The 22,805-nt window shown below is 37.2% G+C and overlaps 2 protein-coding genes across 5 annotated transcripts in view; one reads left to right on the top strand and one right to left on the bottom strand.

Moving 5' to 3' along the window:
* The first annotated feature begins 396 nt into the window (after nt 1–396).
* PYROXD1 (pyridine nucleotide-disulphide oxidoreductase domain 1) lies at nt 397–20,998 on the top strand. 2 transcript variants are annotated; one of them, XM_032473510.1, is made up of 12 exons: nt 397–624; nt 3,393–3,473; nt 5,895–6,014; nt 8,462–8,590; nt 10,541–10,614; nt 13,595–13,755; nt 14,528–14,631; nt 15,634–15,769; nt 16,690–16,802; nt 17,592–17,714; nt 19,677–19,814; nt 20,598–20,998. In XM_032473510.1, exons 1-12 carry the CDS (start codon nt 541–543, stop codon nt 20,844–20,846), a joined length of 1,512 nt encoding a protein of 503 aa, XP_032329401.1. In that variant the 5' UTR covers nt 397–540; the 3' UTR covers nt 20,847–20,998. The 2 variants fall into 2 exon arrangements, with proteins under 2 accessions (XP_032329401.1, XP_032329400.1); XM_032473509.1 differs by lacking the exons at nt 397–624; nt 3,393–3,473; nt 5,895–6,014; nt 8,462–8,590; nt 10,541–10,614 and having other exon boundaries at nt 13,715–13,755; nt 14,528–14,627.
* The window catches only part of RECQL (RecQ like helicase), a 25,472-nt gene continuing 23,654 nt past the window's right edge, over nt 20,988–22,805 (bottom strand). Inside the window, exons 14-15 of one of the 3 annotated variants that reach the window (XM_014559112.2) lie at nt 22,466–22,595; nt 20,988–21,877 (exon numbers count right to left, since the gene is read on the bottom strand). In XM_014559112.2, the coding sequence (XP_014414598.2) occupies nt 21,728–21,877; nt 22,466–22,595 (280 nt within the window). In that variant the 3' untranslated portion in view covers nt 20,988–21,727. Of the gene's footprint in view, nt 21,878–22,258; nt 22,648–22,805 lie in introns of those variants that run through there. The other 2 variants (XR_004317271.1, XM_032473508.1) reach the window with 2 other exon arrangements.

Raw genomic sequence — 22,805 nt, 5'->3', positions numbered from 1 at the left:
GAGAACAGTTCAATTGTATTGCTTTGGCTTGATTCATACACCCACGGAGAATGTGCTTCCAAAATATAAAATCTGGGATCGCTAGCTGAAGGGTTGGGAAGGGTGATGTTCCTTCTACCAAGAGCGGAGCCTCCTTCTAACCTCCCGCAGGAAGGAAGAGCGAGAATTTCAGGGCAGTTCATTTATTCTAAGATGACTACCTCGTGAGAACACTGGTCTGTCTTTAGACAGTCTGCTGGCGACCCACCTACTTTACTTTGGTTTGAGTTTCCGTCTTATCTTTATCAAACCTACGTGGGAAAACTACACTCAGCTGCAGCGATCACAATGCAAAGCTGTGAAGCCGACAAGCCGCCTCCGCACTGGGGAAAGGCAGGCCGTCCGCCACGCGGAGGGACTAAGTGTGGGCGCGCGGGCACCCGTAGCTCGGTTCTCCGGGGCAAGCGCCGGAAGTGGCCGCCCGGCGCCGCGCTCCCTCCGGCTGTGCGAACTTTCCCCGCTTCTCCGCCGTCGTCAGCAAACTGCTGGGCGCCCCAGAGCATGGAGGCGGGGCACCCACCTCCGACGGCGGGGCAGTTCGTGGTGGTCGGCGGTGGCATCGCGGGCGTCACCTGTGCGGAGCAGGTAAGGCGGGCGCGCGGGCGGCTCCGCCTCTCCTGGAACCCGGAGGCCGGGGCGCCCCAGGCGCCCTCACGCCCCCTTTCCTAGTCCTTCTTCCAGGTCGCTGTTTAGCCGCTTCCTTTCCCCTTCCGCACTTCTTCTGGTTCCCAGATATTAGAGACCGTGTCGTGGCTTTCAGATGATGCCCTTAATTCCTCTCAAGCTTCGCCTCAGGCACAGGGAGGAGGGATGGAGAGCAAACTGTTGAGGGGAACGGGGAACCCAAACTGTTGGAGGAGGGACCCAAAGCCAGGCTCTAGTCCTAGTAGTGCCAGAGCAGACGGGGCTTATAACTAGGAACTACTTGGTCAGACAATTCCTCGAAAGTCCAGCCCCCTTTCTTAATTAGCTGATTGAATTCCTCTTTCACATAGGTGCTAAGTCCTTAGTGCTTGGTAAATAAATGATAGAGAAACTCTTACGTAAGTTTTCTATGCTTTGGACTCCCAAGATAGAAGAGATGTCATCTCAAAAGGAACGTACATATGAAATTGAATAACTATGCTGTACACGAGAAACTAACACAACATTGTAAATCGACTATACTTCAGTTAAGAAATAAAAAAAAATTTAATTAAAAAAAGATGTCATCTCTAGTAATGTTTTGAGAAACAGCCGCCAAGGGATTAAATGCAGCGAGGGAATGCTTTTCTGATTATAGTGAATAATCAGACCACATGTATACATTTACATATATTCCAAAAAGGACTAGAATATTTTGTTAATAAAAGTAAACATAAGCAATCACTGATGTTGTAAGAAATTCGAGTTTTTTTCCCCCCTTAACGTTGAATCTTTGGATGTGTATTCTTCACTTATTCACCAAGTAAACATCTATAATCCAGGCACTGTTCTGAGGGCTGATCTGACATACAGAGCATGGTACCTCCTTTTTAGGGACTCACAGCCTAAGGGAAGAGATACGTAAATAAATCATTTCATCTGTGTGTTCGCTGTCATAGGGGTGCCTGTGGAGTTGGTAAGGAGCCAGTTAGGGAAGGAATAACCTTTCTCAAAGGAGGTGTATTTTTGACTTCGTATAGGCATACTTCATTTTATTGCACTTTGATTTATTGTACTTCGCAGATAATGCGTTGTTTACTGATCGAAGGTTTGCGGAAACCGTGTGTTTTTGGCACCATTTTTCCAATGGCATTTGCTCACTTTGTGTCTCTGGGTCATATTTTGGTAATTCTCACAGTATTTCAAGCTTTTTAATTATTACTCTATTTGTTATGGTGATCTATGATCTTTTACTGTTACTATTGCGAAAAGATCATAACTCGCTGAAGGCTTAGATGATGGTTAGTCATTTTTGAAAGTATTTTTTAATTAAAGTATGTACTTTTTTTTGATAGAAATAATGCTATCACACACTTAATATTGACAACAGCATAGTGTAAACATAACAATTACATGCTCTGGGAACTTTTGGGAAGCCAAAAGTTTCATGTCATGCTCTTTATTGCAGTATTCACTTGCAGTGGTCTGGAACCGAACCCTCAATGTCTCTGAGGTATTTCTGTATAAAAGAGTGTGTAAAAGTTTACTAGGTAAACAGGAAAAGACAGACATGCCAACGGCAGGCAACAGTATAATCTTAGGTGGAAAAGCATGGCACCATCCAGAAGTAGCAAAGCTTAAAGCAGGTGGTGCTGGGGGAGGAGTGACCAGAGGTGAAGCCGGGAAGGCTGGCAGCGACCTGCTCATAAAGGATCTTATAAATCATGCTGCGAATTTAACGAGAACTTAGAAATAGTCAAACAGTTTCGAGCAGTGGAATAATACGATCAAAGGAAAATTTTTGAAAGATGATTAATTAGGATGGTTTTGGGGCCTGGGTAGCTGGTTAATATGAGACTGGAAGGCCAACTTAAAGGTGATTTTAGTAGTATGAAGGATATTGAGGGCCTGGTCTAGCAGTGGAAACAGAAAGTGGGGAAATAACTACAGAACATACAAAGGAAGGAAAGACGGAAAGAGTGAAAATATTGTGAAATATTACAGAAAGATTAAATAAGGTGGCACTGAAAAGATTCTGATGGGTTTAAAGGAGGTAGAGGTGGATTGAACATGCTCAGTTTTAATGGTATAGTGGAGATAGAAATTGGTGGGGTTAAGGAACTGGAGTGTGAGGTAAGAAAATGCTTTCAAGAAATTTAAAGTGAGCAAGAGAGAGGTTGAAGCTGGAGGCAAATGGTGAAACACTAGCAAGTTAAACCTCTAAAGTTTGATAAGGCTAATGTTAAAATGGCTTTGTCTTCTCCGAAAGTATACTGATTGGGCATTTGGAAGAGGCGGAAGTGCCAAAGCACTTGGGAAGGTGCTAAGGTTTTAAATGCTAGTTATTAAAGGTTTGCTGTAATTTCATTCTACGAATGAAATTATTTTATAATAAATAGAAGTTTGTTTAACTGTTAATTAGGAAGATAGTTTCTTCTCATCCTCTGCATGATCATTGTTAAGAGTTTAGTGTAAATGTATTTTTCATTTTAATCAGTATCTATATTTAATCAATATTTAATCAAGTTAAACATTACTCACCACTACTCCATAAACATGACCATAACCCAGGATAATGGAGACCTTTAGATGAAGAACAGTGAGTTTTTACAGTAAGGCATATTAATAACATCATTAAAATTGCATTATCCCTGTTCTCCCCCCCACCATGCCATAGTGCTAATACTTAAAGTTATTTATCATATTTTTCCTACTTTTTAAAAAATAAGTTGGCGATTCACTTTCCATCAGAAGATATTCTCCTGATAACAGCTTCTCCTGTTATTAAAGCGGTCACAAATTTCAAGCAGGTAAGAACCTTTGTATAACTTTCTTAGTATTAATTTTTAAAAACTGCAATAACTTGCATAACAGTGTAATTGTAGGACTTAATTGTTGAAGATGACAAATTTTTTTGATACTCATTTAAAATCATAACTCAAAGTTTAGAATTATTCAGATTGAATACCAAAAGCGCCCAGAATGATATTGAATTTCTAGTTTCCTCTTTTCTCCCACTTTTTCTTCCACTCAGAATTACTTTTCAGAAAATTTAAAATAAGATTCTTTTGAGGAAAGATGTTATACAAATCTAAACATGAATGCAAATATACATGTAAGTGTGTGTGTTTATTGTGAGTGTGTGTGTTTACAAACCAGAAGAAAAATGCTTCTGAGCCAAGTTTACACTTGCTGATAATTAATGTTTCAGTTGTGTAATAAGCATCTCAAAACACTTTGTAGTTCCGTAAATTTATTTTACACATTTTAACATTGTAACAGGACTCTAAGGTCATTTTGGCTATAGTATAGAAAAGTGGTCTTCCAAACATTTTTGATCCTGTGCCTCACCTGTTAAAAAAAGTTTTGAGCTCGTATCTAAATATTGTATTTATAAATTATACGCATGTACTGAAGTGCTAAAATTATGTTACAATGCTTTTGCAAAAAATAAGTGACTAAAAAGGCAAAAATGTTGATCTTTTCTTCCCACAATTCAATGAAGACTACTTAAATCATCTTTGATTTAATATAAGTTTTCCCTTATAATACCCTGGTAATAGAATATCTTTTTTTCTTTTGGCATTTTGTCTAAGATTTATTGTTTATTCATATAAAGTTTAAAGCCTTGATACTAAGGAAAAGCCACCGTCTCCCACAGGCATACCTTTCCAGTCTTAAAGTATGTTTTATGAAAGTTCTTTATATATTGTCTCCCAGGGAAGAGATCAGTATACAGTTAAGCTACCTCATTCTCATGTATAAACCCCTGAGATTTACATAACCCCCTAAGACTAAAGGTAATTTACTGCTATATGTTGCTCTTTGTTATAACCTGCGTAGAGATAACATAAGATATCTTAGTACTACGTGCAGCCAAAAGAATTATGGGATTGGGAGAACCAGAGAACAAATTATGGCTATTAACCTCTAAATACGTCCAATTACAGACTAAGAGTACACACGAAAGAGAGATGTTTCTCTGGGCCCTCTAACTGTCTTTCCAAAAGACTTAATTTGGTGTAATGATACAAGAAATGTAAGACTCGAGTTTAGTTTTTGCCAGTCTTTTAAAAGTTTTGTACAGTAGAAGAAGAAACCTTGGGTTCTCGGCCAGTTATTTACTGGCCATGTAGCCTTGGCAAGTTTCTGTATCTGAATTGTACCATTAGGATAATACCTTCCTTGCTTACTTAACAAGGTTGTGAGCTGAAGATGTACCAATTATATGTTGACAGTGCATTGAAATAACAAATATTATGCAAATGTCAGTTATTCTTAGTGTTTAGAAGTCAGAAATTGCATTCTCTTTATCATTTATTGAGCATCTCAATTATTTATCAGCCAGTGTGCTGGGCACCCAGGACATAGAGATTAAAAGTATAGAACATACACCAAAAAGTCACCAGTGGTTATCGCTGGGGTAGATGGAATGTGAGATTTAAAGAGTGGTAAAGAAGGACTTTATCATATAATTCTATATTATGTATTGTTATTGTTTATTTGTTTATGTTAAAAAGAGCACATATTCATGGCTTGTATAATTTTTGAAGGAAAAGGGGGATTAATAATAGTTCACATTATTTATGGAGTACTTATGCTATACTTCTGAATGTTTTAAATATATTAATGTATTTAATCCTTAACCCTGTGAAGTATATTCTTATATTATCCCCACTTTACAGATGAGGTAATTGAGTCACAGTGAGGTTAGGTAAATTTCCAAGGTGCATATAGTCAGGTTTTGAATCCAGGCACTTTGGCTGTAAAGCCCTCATGGTCAATTTCTCAGAATGATTGTTTTCTATTGGGTCAACAGATAAGCAAGAAATAGTTATCATACAGTGTAAAGGGAAGAACAATTGAGGTCATATTCCAATATATGCATATTATTTTTATACATATAACACAATGTGAAGGAGTGCCAGAGCCTGCCTTTGAGAATCAAGGATGTTGCATTGAAACTGGGACTTAAATAATAAGAAGGTTTTACCGTGTTTGTAAGAGATCAAGTACAGATAGTCACATGCCAAGGTGCATGAAAGTGTATGACTGTGAAATGTGCACCAGCAGGGACCAGTCCACTGCCGGAGTGTAATCCAGTCAGTTCAGATCTAAGACAGCCCCAAACCAACTCTGGTGGACCCACCATTGACTGGTATTTTCATTATTTAAAATTCTTGAAAGAAAAAAGTTTGAGTACACATTTTAATCTCTTTGATCTAATACAGGTTTCTAAAGTATTGGAAGAATTTGATGTTGAAGAACAACCAAGTACCTTGTTAGAAAATCGCTTTCCCAACATTAAGGTTATAGAATCTGGAGTGAAGCAGTTGAAGAGCGAAGAACACGTAAGAGGATTTTTTTCTTGATGACCTTTGCCATTGTTAAATCTTGGTGAGGTTTTGCCTGCCTTCTTTTGACCCCACCTGTCCAACCACCACCCAGGTCCCTAGCATGTAAATTGTAGTGACTTTAATTTCCATTATTTTTAGAAAAATTTACACCTTTTGTGAGTTTTTTGGGCTTATGTGATTGGTTTAGTTTGGCATTTTAGGTTTTACATTTCAGATTCACATTAACATTTATATAGGGTTCATTGTGTTCTGGGCCTTGCGTTAATATCGGGAGACACTAGCAGTAATAGAAGGAGCCTGCTCCTGGGGACTCTCAGTGTCATGGGAGTGTAGACATGCATACATTTAATGTATGCACATGGGAAAAATAACAGTTCTTGAGATATTATCAAAATTCTGATATTAGATATTTAGGAAGACTTCACAGATTGAGTAATGTATGAGCTATGTTTTAAATAATGGGTGAATTAAGAGTTCTCCAGATGGAAAAGGGCATTCCAGGAAGAGGAGATTGCATGTTCAAAAGACCCAAAGAAAGGAAGGGGGGCATGTGGAATAGTGAGGTTGTTGAAGGAATTGGGATGTGGATAAGTAAAGGAGATTGGCAGGATGAGGCCAGAGAAATAAGTAAGTAAGATTATGAAGAACTTTTTATGTCTTGCTAAGGAATTGAGTTAATTTATAATCAATGGAGAAGCAGTGAAGAGATTTTAAGTGGAAGCCAGGATGATAAAATAGATATTCTTTTAGGAAGGTATTTCTGACAGCAGTGTCAAGGATGAGCTGGGGTAGAGTGAGGGGCTGGTGGCCAACAACCAAATTAGAAGGTGGGGATAGCAGTCCCAAATGGTGTAAGGCCCAAACTGGGACAGTCTCAGGAAAGGGGGTTGTCAGATGATTACCAGCATCTTCAGGTGAGCTGTAGGCAAGTTGGGAGGTCGAGTTTGTAGTTGTTTCTCTAAAGCAGCTGTAATTTGTGAGTTCTCCCTCAGGGAGAAAACATACCTGTCACATTTGAAACAAATAATTAGACAGGAGGAAAAAAGTAAGAAAAAGTTCTAAGTTTATGAGAAAAATATTACAAAAAATATTATTAATCTGAATCCCCAAACCAGAGTAAGTTCCTAATACTTGTAGTGGTAGTACTCACTCCTTAAAGCACCCATGTCAGTTAAGCTGCAGACTGAAGTTGGCTCAAAAGTGTCAGGATGCATCGTGAGGGAACTTACATATCAGGGCATTTGAGTGAATCAGAGTGCCCCCCTGTTGCCATTTGAACAGTATCCTCCATGAGATACACATCTGGATACGTGTCTGCATCCTCTTGTCCCTCTTTCATGTCTTTAGTAAGTTAGGAATGATGTGTTTTACCTTCATGCCTACTTTCAAAAAAGTAACAGTAACCAGTGAAGAGTTTTTGTGTTTTTATAGTAGCTAAATATGGATTATTTTTAAAATTTGGTCAGTGTCTATAATTAACTCTTTGTTAGTTAAAATTCTCACCAGATTATCTAAAGGAAGACTCACATAAAATTTCTGTATGATTATACTGTGTTGGATTATCAGTTTTATGTGTTTGTCATGCAGAGTTAAAATGGGTATCAAATGTCTCATTGGGTGTGGAGGTACTATTTGCCAACTTTTATAAATCAAAACACATGACACAGACTTGAACCCCCTAAACCATTCCAGCAAAGTCTAGCATCTGTCAAAGGAGCATATGCTTATGTATATCTGCTTTCTAAATGCTACTACTTATATGTAGCTATTCATTCGAGGTTAAGGAAAAGAAACAATGGATCTCTAACATGTACTTTTAGATTCATCTAAATTAAAGAGCATGTAGTTTGCTGGTAAAGTAATTGTTATTTCTATTTAAGAATATAGATACTGTTTTTTAGCACCAATTTTTTTAGATTAAGCAGGCACATTGTGACCTTTTCTACCACACACTACTCCCCTGTGCCTATCACAGATATTATGGTATGATAACGATTAGATTCACTAGATCTTCTTAGAGTAACATCCATCGAGATCAGAAATGATCATCAAATCAATGTTCATCAGAATACTCAATTAAAAAATTTCTGTGTGTTTAGTTTTTAATCTGAGGTCAGCATGCTTTTCCAAACATCATGAGATTCCTTAAGTTTTATACAAAATTTTGTTGGAATGTACTTTTTTTTTCCATGGGAGAAAAAAAGTAAGAAATCTGGTTTTCATCAGATTTTTTAAATGGTTCATGGCCCTAATATGATTAAGAATCACTCGATTGGATTGGAGAATGCATTCTCGTGCTGAAGCTTTGTCATAAGTATTGGCTGCCACCAAGAGGCAGCCTTAATGTATTTTTTGCTTTTGTCTTATTGAATATTTAAAGTGAAATTGTACCCGCGTGTAAATGTTATGGCTCTCCCCTTCATTGCTCTATGGTTTTACAGTGCGTTTTAACTGAAGATGGCAATCAGCATTTGTATAAGAAACTCTGTCTGTGTGCTGGAGCTAAACCGAAGTTGATACGTGAAGGAAATCCTTATGTATTAGGAATCCGCGATACAGACAGTGCTCAGGTAACATCTGACATTGGGTTGTGGGAAAAAAACATGAAGATTTCTTAGACTTTATATTTGAATCAAAGTATTCCACTGAAAATGTTAATGCCTAAACTGTAGGAGCAGAAGGAAGGTTTTTTGCTTCATGAGCCATAAACCAAAAAGTAGTTATCATGTTTTATTACTGCCAATTTGAGTTGAGTTTTAGCTGATACTTTATCTTATTTATTAATTCATGTTCTTTGCATTATGTGATCTCCCAGATATGATAACTATGCTAAAGGTGACAACTTACATTGTATACACATTCATTACTCTACTCTGACCGAGAATATGTGATTTGCCACCTAAGTAATGTAATGGTCTTTTTCTTAAAAGGTAAAGCATGTCCCAAACTCACTCCTCAGCAAAGAAATTAATATTGCAGAGGTCTTTCTGATACAGAATCATGACTGAATCCTAGAACTGAAGAAGACACTTGGTTTATTGTTCTGCTCAAGAACAGTGATAAACTGTCCCAAGAAGGTGAAACTCTATCTGCAGAACCTTAGGCAGCTTCCTGTGGTCATTTACTTCAGGGGTTATTGACCCTGACTGCTCAGGAACTCTAGGTTTCCAGACACAGTGCTCTTGCCTCAGGTCATTGTTGTTGCTCTGTCCCATGACATGATAATTTTACATTTATATAATGAGGTTTTATGGTCTTGATAATATTTTCTTTGAGCTCGTTCTTAATTAGATAGGAATTCAGAGAATACTAGAAGGACTGGTTATCTTCTTGTAAACATTTTAGGTTCATATTATCAAAGATTGAGTTTATAGGTATGTTCCAAAGAGGTCACCTACATACATACACTCATTGAATCCTCCTGATGATCCTGTGTGACAGGCATTACTCGCACTCTGCAGAGAGGAAGTGGAGATGGAGGGACGAAGCCAGTTACCTGCACTAAAGTGGGTACTAAGCGGACCAGAGGTGTGAGCTCATGACATTCACCTCCATGGCCAGTGCTCTTTACACGGCTTTCTTAAATTACCTACTGCCTTCAGTGAAAGACAGACTAAAATTAACTTCGGATTTTTTTCTTACAGAATTTTAAAGAAGCCAATTTTTAGTGGTTATTTATTAAATATTACAGTAAGTTTTGGGGTCAATTTAATAGAAATGGGGACCTACCCATAGGAGGAGGAATTTAGCTCTTCATAAATTATCCTGAAGCAGTGAGCCTAGTCTCTACTTTGGAAAGTACCCTAAGAATGACTACTGGTCATTTTTTTCCTCCAGGCTCATTGTGATCTTTTCTGGGGGGATGGGGGTGGAAGCATCAATTAGCTGTCTTATAATGGGAATAACACTTTTTCAATAAATTGTAGGCATTATTGTGTGCCTGCTACTCCTAACGGCTGTATCTATATGATCTCACTTACTGGTTACGGAAACCTTGAGATGTAGTCACTTCTTATTTCCACTTATGGTCGGAGAACCTGAGGTGCAGAGAGGTCGGGCAGCTTGCCCAGGGCCACCCGGTTAGCGGCTGCCTGCCAGAGCCGGGCCGAGCTGCTGTGCTGACGGCTGCTCGTTCCTGCCCGCTCCCAGTGCCGACTCACTGCAGGGCAAGTGGCCACTGAGGGACTAGAAGAAAAGCAAGAATCCTGTGTCCGACCGAGGTGTAGATCAGTGTTGTGTTGGTAAATGGATTTGGTCAAATAGTTGGGGACGTGGTAAAATAAAGACAATGCCTCTTTCTGCAATTCTAAATATAATGGAAGAGGCAAGGAAAATCAGGAGAGACGTTGCTAGAAAGGCAGTTTGGGGTGAAACATAGAGGGGAACATTTATTATATTCTAACTGGGAGGGTGTGTGCTGGCGGAGTGGGAAGTGAAGTTTATTAGTTTATTATTATTAGTGAAGCCTCTTGCCTCAGGTATTGCCTACTATTACAAAACACTCTTTCTTTTTGATACAGGAGTTTCAGAAGCAGCTTACTAAAGCTAAGAGAATAATGATCATAGGGAATGGTGGCATCGCACTTGAATTAGTGTAAGTATATATTTTTAAATATTATTTAAGAATTTCTCTGTGTTTCGTGTGATTATTGACAGACTAGAAAATAATCTTGTTATCCTAAAAATCAAAGATAAATAAAATTGTCACACATTTTCAAGAAGAAAAATCTTTATTTTTTTAGCTTTCATGGAATTCATAGTTGCGAAAGTGTCCTTATAAGACATAGGAGTTTAGGGGATGCTGTAAGTCTCAAAGGGCCATGCACTGGTGACTGGCTGGACTTGACCCATTCATGTAAGCATGTACTATACAAAAAGAATTTAAATGTGTACACCTGTTGAGATTTCTAGTCATAGTCCCCACTACTTTTTATTGCTTATACCCACTGTGCTTCACTCATTCACATTGCCTGTGGCCCATGAAACCAAAAATGTTTGTGAGTTCTGTTTCAGAATGTGTAGTACTCTCGGCTCCTGGTTTTTGGAAGTTTGGGGAATGTGAGCACCTTAATAGGCAATATTATCATCTTAAAATTATATTTCAAGTCTGAAAAATACTGAGGAGTGTCCTGCTGTGGAAGGCAGGGCATTGATTCACTTTCTTTGTGATTTTAGCTTTCAGCCGATGGCTGATATGGAAGAGTCTGGATATTATTCAGTCGTTGGGTCTGTCTACAAAGAGGACAAATTTATATCAAAATAAGGAATCTGCCAAAGCCCTGTCTTTGCTCACTTACATTCATTCGAACTCTAAGGCTAGGTTTTTGCTGCCCCCTGCCTGTTTAGAGGACAGTGAGCCCCAGTGGAAGTCTGTAAGAGTTCTTCAATTGCCTGAGTACTAGGAGTGGCAGTCACTATTGTAGTTATGAAGGTTGTGGCCTTGTATGGAGAAATGCAGAGAAAAAACTGGAGAGTCAGCACCAGCTGGACCAAGAGGAGGGAGGCATAGATTTATTGTAAGAGGGGCTTTAAATCTTTTCATGCGCATGACAGATTTTCTCCATCAGGTATCACCAAAATATTGTTGTTGTTGTTGTTGTTATTTACATTGAAAAGCTTTCTCACATTCAAAAATGTTCAATCTCACAACATTTAATCTCATTCCTCACTTTCTTTACATTGGAGATTGAAGGCCTTATACTTGGGTAGAACTCATGATTTTACATTCACTAAACCGTTGGGTAGTTTCAGAAAGGCCCCCTAGAGGGCTCTTCTCTCGGTTTCAGTGCCCTGAATGCTTACACCTTTGTCTTCTCTTGATGAAAAATGACATATCCCAACCCTTCCTGCTTTTTAATAATCCCCGTGTCCCGCTGAAGCTAATACTGGTTTTCTTCAGTATACTTTTATTTTAGCTAGTATCTTTCTTCCAACTGTAGGTTAATCCTTTCTCTTTCAAACAGATACAGTTTTTCATAATTTCACAGAATATAATACTTCACTGTTGTCTGATTTTTAAGAGTGGTTTGAAAAATGCAAGCAGTATTTCCCCTATGTGCGATAATACCTTCGTGCTTATGCATCTGTCTGAGGACATAGTTCTTAGGGTAAGAGGATTAGAGGGTGTCCTGTGAGGAATGGCACATCCAGGAGTTATTTGTGGTAGTTACGGATAATAACTGTGGCCTGCTAGTCAAATGTCAGTATTTTAGGCTATACTGATACGTGTTATGTTGCTTTATTACTTTAAAATGTATAAAAAAATGGTAATTAGAGCAATTTATAATTTATGAAAGTTTAAGCATTTCGTGGTAACTATGTGCCTGATTGTAAATTGAATATAAAGTGTATTACCAAGTGTGTGTGTAGTCTGCTTTCTGCTCATCAGCAGTGCTGTATGACCTGAGCAGCTTAAGGCAGAATGTTCTCCAGATAATCTGAACTTTAGTAACTATAAATATTCTTGGCTGGAATTGGAGAGGAAGAAAAATGAAGGCCCATTGATAAGGCAGGGGCTCCTGTAATACACCAAGAGCATGAACATCAGGTGACCTGGAGTCAGATGTACTGAACGCTCTCTCCATCATCTCATTGATTAGCCTTGAAGTCATAGAACTTGTTACATCAGTCTGAGAAGTAAAGAGGGCAGTATTTTTTTTTTTACCATAAATAATTGTTAAAAATTAATAACATTAACACACAATAATTTCAAATAAAATTCTAGGGTAATTAGGATGGCCGTACATCCTGTTTGTCCAGGATTGTCCCAGTTCATTTGTACCAAAACAAGTATCAATAGCAGATAAATTATAGTGGATTTCAGGGACTTTGTGGAATGAGTGTTTAGAAAACCACATTCTCAGTGTCCAAACCTAGAGATGAAACTGCAGGTGCCCAGGAGCTGTGAGAGGTCATGGAAGGGGTGTCTGTGTACCGTGGCCATGCCTTTCTTCCTTTAAGAGCCTTCATTTTTCTGCAAACTGGACCTTTCTTTGGCCAGGTGGCTTTTCTGAGATGATGGGAATTCAGTGCAGGGTATTTGTTCCTTTATAACAAAGTTAAGATTTTAGTTTGAAACTCTCATTCTCTCATTTTTCTACCCTTCTATAATGTGCTTTGACTACATAAAATATTTGTTACCAAAGAAGTCAGTTGTTAATATTGTAGCTCTATATCACCTGTCTGTCCATCACTGATCACATTGTAACCGGGTAAACAAGGCACTGCTCACTCCTGGGAACCCTTGGGAACATTCATGTAACTGTGTTGTAGAGATTGAACACTTTCAAGTGGTGATATTTCACTGTGATGAAATCTTACTTGATACTCAGTTACATATTTTTGTCACTTTTATTTCTTTCAGTAAACTAGTTAAATTTCTTGTATTATTTAATCTACTTTAACTCTTATTTTCCTGAAGCAGTGTTACATTCTTCTTTATAATCATTGTTTTCTCAGTTTGCTTTAAAATACCTTCTTTACTTTTGCCCTAAGAGATAATTGTTATTTGTAGATACAGATATTTCCACTTAGGCTTTTGAAATTGCTCTAAGTAGCTTTAATATTTCTTCTAGGTATGAAATTGAAGGCTGTGAAGTCATTTGGGTCATTAAAGATACAGCTATTGGGAATACTTTCTTCGATGCAGGAGCAGCTGAATTCTTGACTTCAAAACTCATTGCTGAAAAATCAGAGGCTAAAATTGCACAAAAAAGAACCAGATATACAACTGAAGGTAAATATAGCATCTAGCTATATTCATTCACAGATGAAACTGTTAATTTTTTTAACCATATAAAAAAAGGCTGTAAGAAAATTTAGCAAAGTATTTTATTTGGGAGATAGGAATATTTATTTCTATATCCTTATGTGACTTTTTAAGATTTTCTATATATATATGTGTGTGTGTATGTGTATGTATATATGTTTATATATATGATATACTTTTTAGAAAAATATGTATAACTAAAACTGGAAGTTTAAAGTGAATTAAATAAACCAGCCCATCTACATCTCCACAGACATAAGCTACAATTGGACAATACCTAAGGTAATTTTATAAAAACTGCAGTGAGTTTAAAAACAAATACAGCTTTTTAGTTTAGAAGACCTTTTTATTTATTTAAACTTTTGGCTTGTAAAATTCAACAAGAATTTTGTAAGTTTTGGGGGTCCTAAAAATTGACAAAATTTTCAAAATTTGATGCCTAATTTTCTCACCCTTCATATTAACCAGTGTATATGACATCCATAAAACACTTTAAATATGTTTATACACAACACTCAGTTGCAAGTTTCACTAAATACAGCAGTGAATTTACCCATTTTATAGCTCTATATCACAGAATATTAAGATAATGAATAAATTGATGAATACAGATAAGTTAATCCTATAGTATGAAAGTGTGTGAATTATTCCATTGCCTAAAAATTTCTGAGCACAAGCGTAATTCTCTTCCTGGCAGTTTTTATATCAGTTGAATTTTGAATTGAGTTTCTCTCTTCAGGAAGGAAAAAGGAGGCACAAACCAAAGGCAATGCCGGTAACATAGGCAGTGCCTTGGGACCTGATTGGCACGAAGGCTTGAATCTCAAGGAACAAAGGAGGTATGTTTTCTTATACTGATTGAACATGTCTAAATGCAATTTTAAATTCTCTAACCGTTTGTTAAAGACTGGTTATAAATATATAGTTAAAGAATAAGTTAAAATCTGTGGTGCTAGGAAAGGACTTCAGTGCCCGTTGGCCCAGGTGAACTCTGCAAGATACAGAGAGCTCCAGACACACATAGTGAATACACCTGTCCTGTTTTAAATTACTTTTCTCAGAGGTCACTTCAGACACATTATACATTTTAAAGATTATTAGGTAAGAGTCTAAATAAAATACACATTTAATATCCTGATTGCATAAGCATATGACATGCTTTTACTCATTTTATTAGATATTTTTGTGTTTTTTTTAGTTGTTAAAAGGTGATATTTAAATATTGTAAGAAACATATATTCAGTCCTTATTACTATGTGTCATTTCTTTTCAGCCCTCAGTAGGCTGGAGGGGAGCTGGCTTCACAGCATATCTAATTTCTGTGATGGAAATTACACAAAATCACTTTTTCCTGCACCTTCAGATCCTAAGACTAATAGTATTTTTATCCTGAGAATTTCAGTTTAGTACAGTAAACATTTATTGAGAATCTCCTACCTAACTGGCTCTTTACTAGGATGCTGGAATATACCAGTCTAGGATATGTCAACTTAATTTTTTAGTCTATAACAGTCATAATTAAAAAAAAAAAATTATATATATATATATATATATGTGTGTGTGTGTGTGTGTGTATGTGTAATTATCATACTAAAAACATGCCCTTGGTGCTATCTGCCAATTCAGCTTAGATCTCGTTAAGCAAGGAATGAGTTTCTGCTCACTCCTTTCACACACACAGATTGAGACGCATTTTTTGGCTATTCAATGTGTTTTCATTTATACTATAAGAATTATCTTTCTGATAATGTTTCTACAAGTATGTTATAAATTTTTTCTTCATCATCAGTAACCTAGGTCATTCTTTCTGGAACTGTTATGGTGATCAGTATGTCTTTATTTTAGTTTTCTCATAAGATTCACATTGAAACTATGTGTGAAGTGAAGAAAATCTACCTTCAGGAAGAATTTAGAATTTCTAAGAAAAAGTCCTTGACTTTTCCAAGAGACCATCATAATCAGTCAGTTACAACTGACAAAGGTAAGTGAGGAAATAAAAAAAAAATAACCTCTTATTTGAAAGGAAGACAACTTAACCTTGCTTTATTATATTAAAAACAACTTCATATTTCCACATAAAACTTAAACATGAAAAAGTAAAAATAAGACTATAATAATGTAAGTCATTTTGCTTTCACTACTTTCTCTTCACATTTTCTGATAAATTAAGTTGTATAGAGCTTAACATTTTGCAGTAGGGCTCATTGTTTTGACTGTCATAACCCTGTGAGTAAATCAGAATATCTTGCAGATCAAAACAAAACAAAAACTTTAAAAACCCGAGGCTCTCAGACAAAGTGACATGTCCAAAACCAAACAGGTTGAAAAATCTATGAATTTGAACTAAGACACAGATCTCCTAAAATTCCTATTCTACACTTTTGTGAGAACTAAGGTCATTTGAAGAAATATACTCAATCAAACCTAGTGTGTGAAATATCCCACTGCTCTGAATTCTTTGAATTTTTTCATAGGAAAGGGGGGAAAGGAGGTGTTAGAGTTTGAATATGAATAATAAGGGAAAAGACTGAAAAGTGAGTAACCAGTTGGACTAAACTGTCAGTGAAGTATAATCTATTAATAAAGATTTTTAAAGAAATAATTTATAAGTTAATTATCAATTTAAATTTATTTTGTTAGCATTTCTGTGTTTAAATTTGAAGAAATGTTTAGAATGCCTGTTACGCTTTTGCAGTTATACCCAAAACAGGGAAATTGCATTGATTGCGTCAAAATGTTTTTAGCAAATGTACCTGATAAAAATTATTGAGGAGTGTTGTTTTAAAGTTATCTCCTGCCTTTTTCTTTCTTTGTTCTAGTCATTGTATTCACATAGTGCTATAGACGGTTGGTGGTAGTTATAGTTGAGAATAAAGTCTTTTCTTTATTTATTTTTTAAAGAGATATGGCCTGTATATGTGGAGCTGACCAATGGAAAGATATATGGCTGCAATTTCATTGTCAGTGCTACGGGAGTTACACCGAACACAGGACCTTTTCTCTGTGGCAACAATGTAAGGGGAAAGTTTTTGTCCCACTATCAGTATTTGTCAACTATTCATTATTTATGAAGACCTCTAATTCTCAAGAATGACTATTTATTTATTATTTTAATATAGAACTATAACTTAAAGATGGTTGAAACAATTTAGTTTATATTCATGTCTTGATTTGCAATATTATTATTTTTTTATTGCTTAAAGTCCTTAAGCAATTAACATCCCAGCATAAGTGTCATTATTAAGGGGACATAATGCACAATTTATCTAAGTGTTGGTAAGAGACTGATACATCCTTTGAATCCTTAAAAGTTTCTCTTAGAGAAACAATCGTGTATTTTTTGCTTTTTAGCATTTGAAGTTTACAGAAACTGAGGAATATTCTTGTAACTATGAGTGGGGTAGTCATATGGTTTTTGGGTATATTTTTGTTTGTTTGTTTGTTTTTTTTCTGGGGTGGGAGTAATTAGGTTATCTATTTATTTTAATGGAGGTACTAGGGATTGAACCCAGGAACTTGTGCATGCTAATAAGCACGCACTTTGCCACTAAGCTGTACCCTCCTCCCCATCATTGGGTATTTTTGATGTTGAAGTTCTAAGAATTTTGTGGGTTTGTCTTAGTAGGAATTTGATTCCCTGGAAATTCAGCTTAGTTGTCTAAATCTTGCAGCTGTTTTTTCACTTTCCTCACTAAAGATCAGCATGCCTGACATGGAGAAATTGGACTTGTTCTTTTACTTTAGAATGAAAAATTCATGTTTCGTTTCTCTTATCCCATAAGCTTATGAGGAACATTGTTTAGTTTGATGTAGGAGAAGACGGGGGCCTGAAAGTGAATGATCACATGCACACGTCCCTTCCTGACATCTACGCCGCAGGTGACATCTGCACGGCATCTTGGGAGCCCAGCCCCGTCTGGCAGCAGGTGAGCCAGCACACGTGATCACAGGTTACCATCAGAGATTCCATCTGAAAATAAAGGAGTCGCTACCAGCAAATCCAGCTTTCTGGTTTTCCAGCTTTTCTAGTTTAAGTAGGAAACTATCAGTTTTTTTTGTCACACAAACAAAACACTAGAATTTTTCCATTTTGGTTATTATATAGTGATGGAACAGACTGGAAAATCTTTTACCTTAAAAAGAATTATGGGTGGGGGTATAGCTCAGTGGTAGAGTGCGTGCTTAGCGCACACAGTGTCCTGGGTTCAGTCCCCAGTATCTCCGATTAGAAAATAAATAAATAAATAAATAAACCTAATTACCTTTCCCCCCAAAATACAAAGAAAAAATAAAAATAAAAATAAAGTAATTAAAAAAAATAAAGAATTATGACTGTTACTTTTCCAGGCTCAGATCCTCATCAGCAGCGTCCAGTCAGCTAGCCACTAGCCACGTGTCTGTCTGCTAAGCACTTGAAATGTGGCTAATGTGACTGAGGAACTGAATTTTAATTTTACTTTAAATAGCTATGTGTCTAGTAGCTAGATTTGGGGGGAAGGTAATTTATTTATTTTTGGAGGAAGTACTGGGGCTTGAACCCAGGACCTCGTGCATGCTAAGCATGCGCTCTACCACTTGAGCTACACCTTCACCCCTTCTAGTGGCTTAGATTTTGAACAAGACAGCTTTAGATTAAAAAATAGCCAACAGATTATAAGCAATACAAATAAAGAGTTCTGTTCCTGATGATCCTGTTCTGTCTGTCCCTGTGGGAATTACTGCTGAAAACATGTTACCATGGCAACCAGCCTTCCTCAACCTAACAACCCTTCCACCTGGGTCTAGACCAGCCCCTGCCCTCACAGTGCTGCCTGCCTCCTAATGGTGGAGCAGAAGACCAGAGGCCGCTACTCAGCGGCCAGAGGTGGGGCTGTCTCAGGAGGAGTGGAGACAGAGGGACGCATCACCGGTAAAGGAGCCAGGCGGCACTTGCCTTGGTGAAAGCCCAGCTCTGCAGGTGGGGGCGGTGGCCATTCAGGCTGCCTGTGGCGTGGGGGGCGGTGGGAGAGCCAGGTACATTTTAATAGGCAGCTTATTGCTGTGCGTGTGCTTTACGTCCATCAGAGACAGCTCAGTAATGAGAGCGCTTTCAGCCGTATTTCAAAGATGCTTCAAGCCAGCTTGTTCTCAGTTTTCTCTGCAGTGACATCCTGTGTCGTTTTTATGGCCGATCTGTCCCAAACTCAGTTAGGAATTGAAGTTTGTGAGATTTTTTTTCTTTTTCTTTTTTTTAAATATTTTAACATTTTAAGGGTTGAATCTAGGAGATGTATAAATTATATCCTTCATGTACCTCATACTCTGATATGGGAAAGAAATGTCCGAAAATAAACAGGTGTTTCTTATTTTGAGGGAATCTAATAAACCCCATCTCTTAATTTGCAGAAGCAGCTACATACTAGTTAATTTGTTTCCCATTGTCCAAGACACAGACTTAAGGGACTTGGAGGCTGGACTCCACTAGGTGACAGTGAGGCAGTGTCACACCGCAGACCATTTGCGCTCATCACCACAGCCTGCCTGTTCCGCCATCAGACCCACCTTGTTTAGAGAGGAGGCTGAATTAGAACAAAAAAGACCATCACTTCTACCGGAATGCTTGAAGCTCATATCCATGGTTATGGTACTGTTCTTTGCACACAGGAAAGCATCAGTTACACACACATGAGGTTTGAGACTTGTCAAATACCAGAATCAGTTGGTTAGTGTGGACTGGTGATTGCTTCTGTGGCAAAGACAATCCAATCAGTTATCTAACTAGCTAGACCTGACCATTCTCAAGGGCTGTCAAGACGCTGAATCCCTTGAAGGAGTTTTACTAGGTTACAGTGATAGGTTTTTCAAATAACGACACTGAAAATTACGCTGCCTAACATTTTTTATTTCAGATGAGGCTGTGGACCCAGGCCAGACAGATGGGCTGGTACGCGGCGAAGTGCATGGCGGCAGCCAGTGTGGGAGAGTCTGTTGACATGGATTTCAGCTTTGAGCTTTTTGCTCATGTAACAAAATTTTTTAACTATAAGGTAAGACGGATACGAAACTAGTGCCTTTTTTCTGCTTGTGAGTCTTGAAACTAAGTATGGTCATCTAATTTTCTCATGTGAACAAAACCTTACATGGTTTTAGTCACTTTACAAAAAATGACAAATTTCCTCATTTCTTGCAAATCAGTACCCAGTATTATTGCTGGTCTTAATTTCTAATCATCTGATAAGCATTACCTACCTTCTCACTATATGATTTTACAGTTAAGGGGGAAAAATTTCTTGCAGATTCGTTCCTGTTGGTGCATTTCTGAGTTTTATTTGAGATTCACTCCTTCTTTGTGAAGGGAACTAACAGCCATTATACGTAAGAATGAGCATGGACTTTCCATACATATTTCTTATTTGATCTTCTCTACATTGCTCTGAGGCAGGCTTTTTCTTCCTAATTTACTGATGATAAGAAACACACATACAAACATATACATAAGGTTCAGGGAGATTAAACACTTTGCCCATGAAAGCTCTAACCCAGTTCCTTATTAAATCTTTAAATCCTAACTCCATGCTAGTGTGGTCCACATCCTACGTATTTCTATATTTACTAGATATTTTTAATACCCATATAGATTGTGGGGTTGTGTCATCTGTAGATTGAATGCATTACCATACAAGCATTTTCTTTGGGACCCTCCCAATGGCACTTTCAGCTGTAAAATTTTGTGAGTTGATCTGCCATTCTAGCAAAACACAAAGTAACTGCGTTATTATGTTTCTTTTTTTGTACTCACTAAAATAACTTTTTCATGTTTCTCTATATAGGTTGTATTGCTGGGAAAATACAATGCCCAGGGCTTAGGTTCAGACCATGAATTAATACTGAGGTGCACCAAAGGACAGGAGTACATCAAAGCCGTCCTGCAGAACGGGCGAATGATGGGAGCCGTCTTAATTGGTGAAACTGATTTAGAAGAAACATTTGAAAACTTAATTTTAAACCAGATGAACCTTTCAGCATATGGAGAAGATCTGCTAGATCCAAATATTGATATAGAAGATTATTTTGACTAAAAAGGGAATTTGAAGAGCCATGTCAAGTTCTAAATAAGAAAGTCTCACATGGCAACAGAGTAAATGATCGCACTATTAATGATGACCATCTGAAGTTAAAAATACAGAAATATGATTTAAAAATAAATAAAATTCTACGAATGAAGTCAAAATCAGTTCAGATAATTTATTTACAGATACCTTTTTTTCCTAATACAAAAATGACCCCTTATTATGTAAACATTCTTTAAGTATTCTGTGTTTTAAACTTGGACACGTTCATTTACTATTTATCTTTGGAGCAAATTGAACTAGGCAGTATCTACGTAGTCAACAGTGTGATCTGGTTAGTATACCAGAGCCAGTCTGTGTCAAACGAGGGCTGTGTTTTCAAGAAGCTTACAGCTTTATCTTCCTAAAATGGAGCTGTAGCAGTATCTTACTTGCTAATATTATTTCTATTGACACTTGACTCCTTTTCTACTTGGATTCAACAGCTGTTACTATAACCTGAAACTACTCACTTTCTGTGATAAGCCTATTCAGTATAATAACAGTTTTCAAAATACAGTTATGTCAAAAGAAAAACTACAACTAGTTAAAGCAAAGCATAAAGAGCTTAAGATGGTTATATGAACTTATTCTCTTAAGTATTTAACACTTAAAGAGTTTTACATTAAAAAATTTGTTTTCTTTGTTTCATACTGTAAATTTATACAATTCATGATCTCAAAATTTCCTAATGTCTCAAATTCTCAAGTCTTCAATACTTTAGAGATAAATTCTGAAAATATAGCTCCATAGGTATAAAATATTAATGAAATTGTCTTAAACTTTTGATTAACTACAAAAATACTGGTGCATGCATGCATAAACTATTTTCTTGGAAAGTTTAGAAACACTCATGCATCAATTTTTCTTTTCTTAGCCCCTGTCTTCTTACAGTCAGGTTGCTGAGACACATTTGCAGACTTCTTTTGGAAGTTACTTGGACTTTTTTCTTCTATCTTTTTATCAGCTCCTTCAGAATGACAGCTTTCAGGTGATTCAATCTACAAAACAATAACAAACACTGGTAAAAATTCAGCGATTCCATTTTCTCTGGAGATTAATAACCTCATAGTCCTTCTTATAGCAGCTCTTTAATTAAGTGTCCAGTGGTCTGGTTTTTCATCTTCAGATATGAGCGCTGTCTTGGAATAGAAGGGGCTGAGCGGTCAAGACCGTAAACAACACCTGACGTGTCCTTAGATGCATTGCTTTTGCAGCTTCAGAGTATTTAGTTTCTAACAGGGGTTTTCAGCCTCTGCCTCACAGCCAGACTTCTCAACCGGTACAGACCACAGCCAGTGTCGTGAGGGCGGGGATGGCACAAAATCAGACATTAAGACAGAGTCTTCACATTCCAGGAGGTTGGAAACCCCGAGGTCTCGATTAAAAAGCTGGTCTAAATTCTTCCACTTTATACCTCTACAGAAAACAAAAGGTGTGTTTTCTCTCTTTCCTACCCAGGTTCCAAGGAGAAAACTGACTTCTCTCTTCTTATGTCCCACTGGGCCCAGGAGAGTACTAGTTACAGAAACATCCCATAGGCTTGAAGGTATTTTCTAAATATGTGAAAATTGGAAATGAATAGTTACCCCAAAACAGTTCTGCGTGGCCTTCTTTACTTGCATGGTAATAACATGAGCCTCGCTGTTCAGAAGATTAGCTTTAGGTCCTATTTTCAAATATGAAATGGTAGCATAAGCTGTAAAGCTGTAGTCTTCTCTGCAGAAGATAAAGGCCAACAAACAGGTTTTGAGTAGTTGTAGACAACAAACTGAAATTTGTAAAAGAATAACCATCAGTGCAATAATTTTAAATAACATTCATGTGAAATAGTAAAGCTTGTACTATTAAAGTGCAATTTGTAGAAAGTATCTTAGTTTTGTGCTTTTTTTGACATAGTGATCACTTAGCTTGAGTTTTAGATAAACT

Source organism: Camelus ferus, chromosome 34 (assembly GCF_009834535.1).
Source record: "Camelus ferus isolate YT-003-E chromosome 34, BCGSAC_Cfer_1.0, whole genome shotgun sequence".
Taxonomy (NCBI): domain Eukaryota; kingdom Metazoa; phylum Chordata; class Mammalia; order Artiodactyla; family Camelidae; genus Camelus; species Camelus ferus.
This window is presented reverse-complemented; position numbering and strand designations above follow the sequence as displayed.

Coding starts and splice junctions, on each gene's coding strand:
- PYROXD1 (XM_032473510.1), top strand. CDS start 541: ATGGAGGCGGGGCACCCACCTCCGACGGCGGGGCAGTTCGTGGTGGTC. Junction 16,803..17,591: donor CTTTTCTCTGTGGCAACAAT/GTAAGGGGAAAG, acceptor AACATTGTTTAG/TTTGATGTAGGAGAAGACGG. Junction 19,815..20,597: donor CAAAATTTTTTAACTATAAG/GTAAGACGGATA, acceptor TTCTCTATATAG/GTTGTATTGCTGGGAAAATA.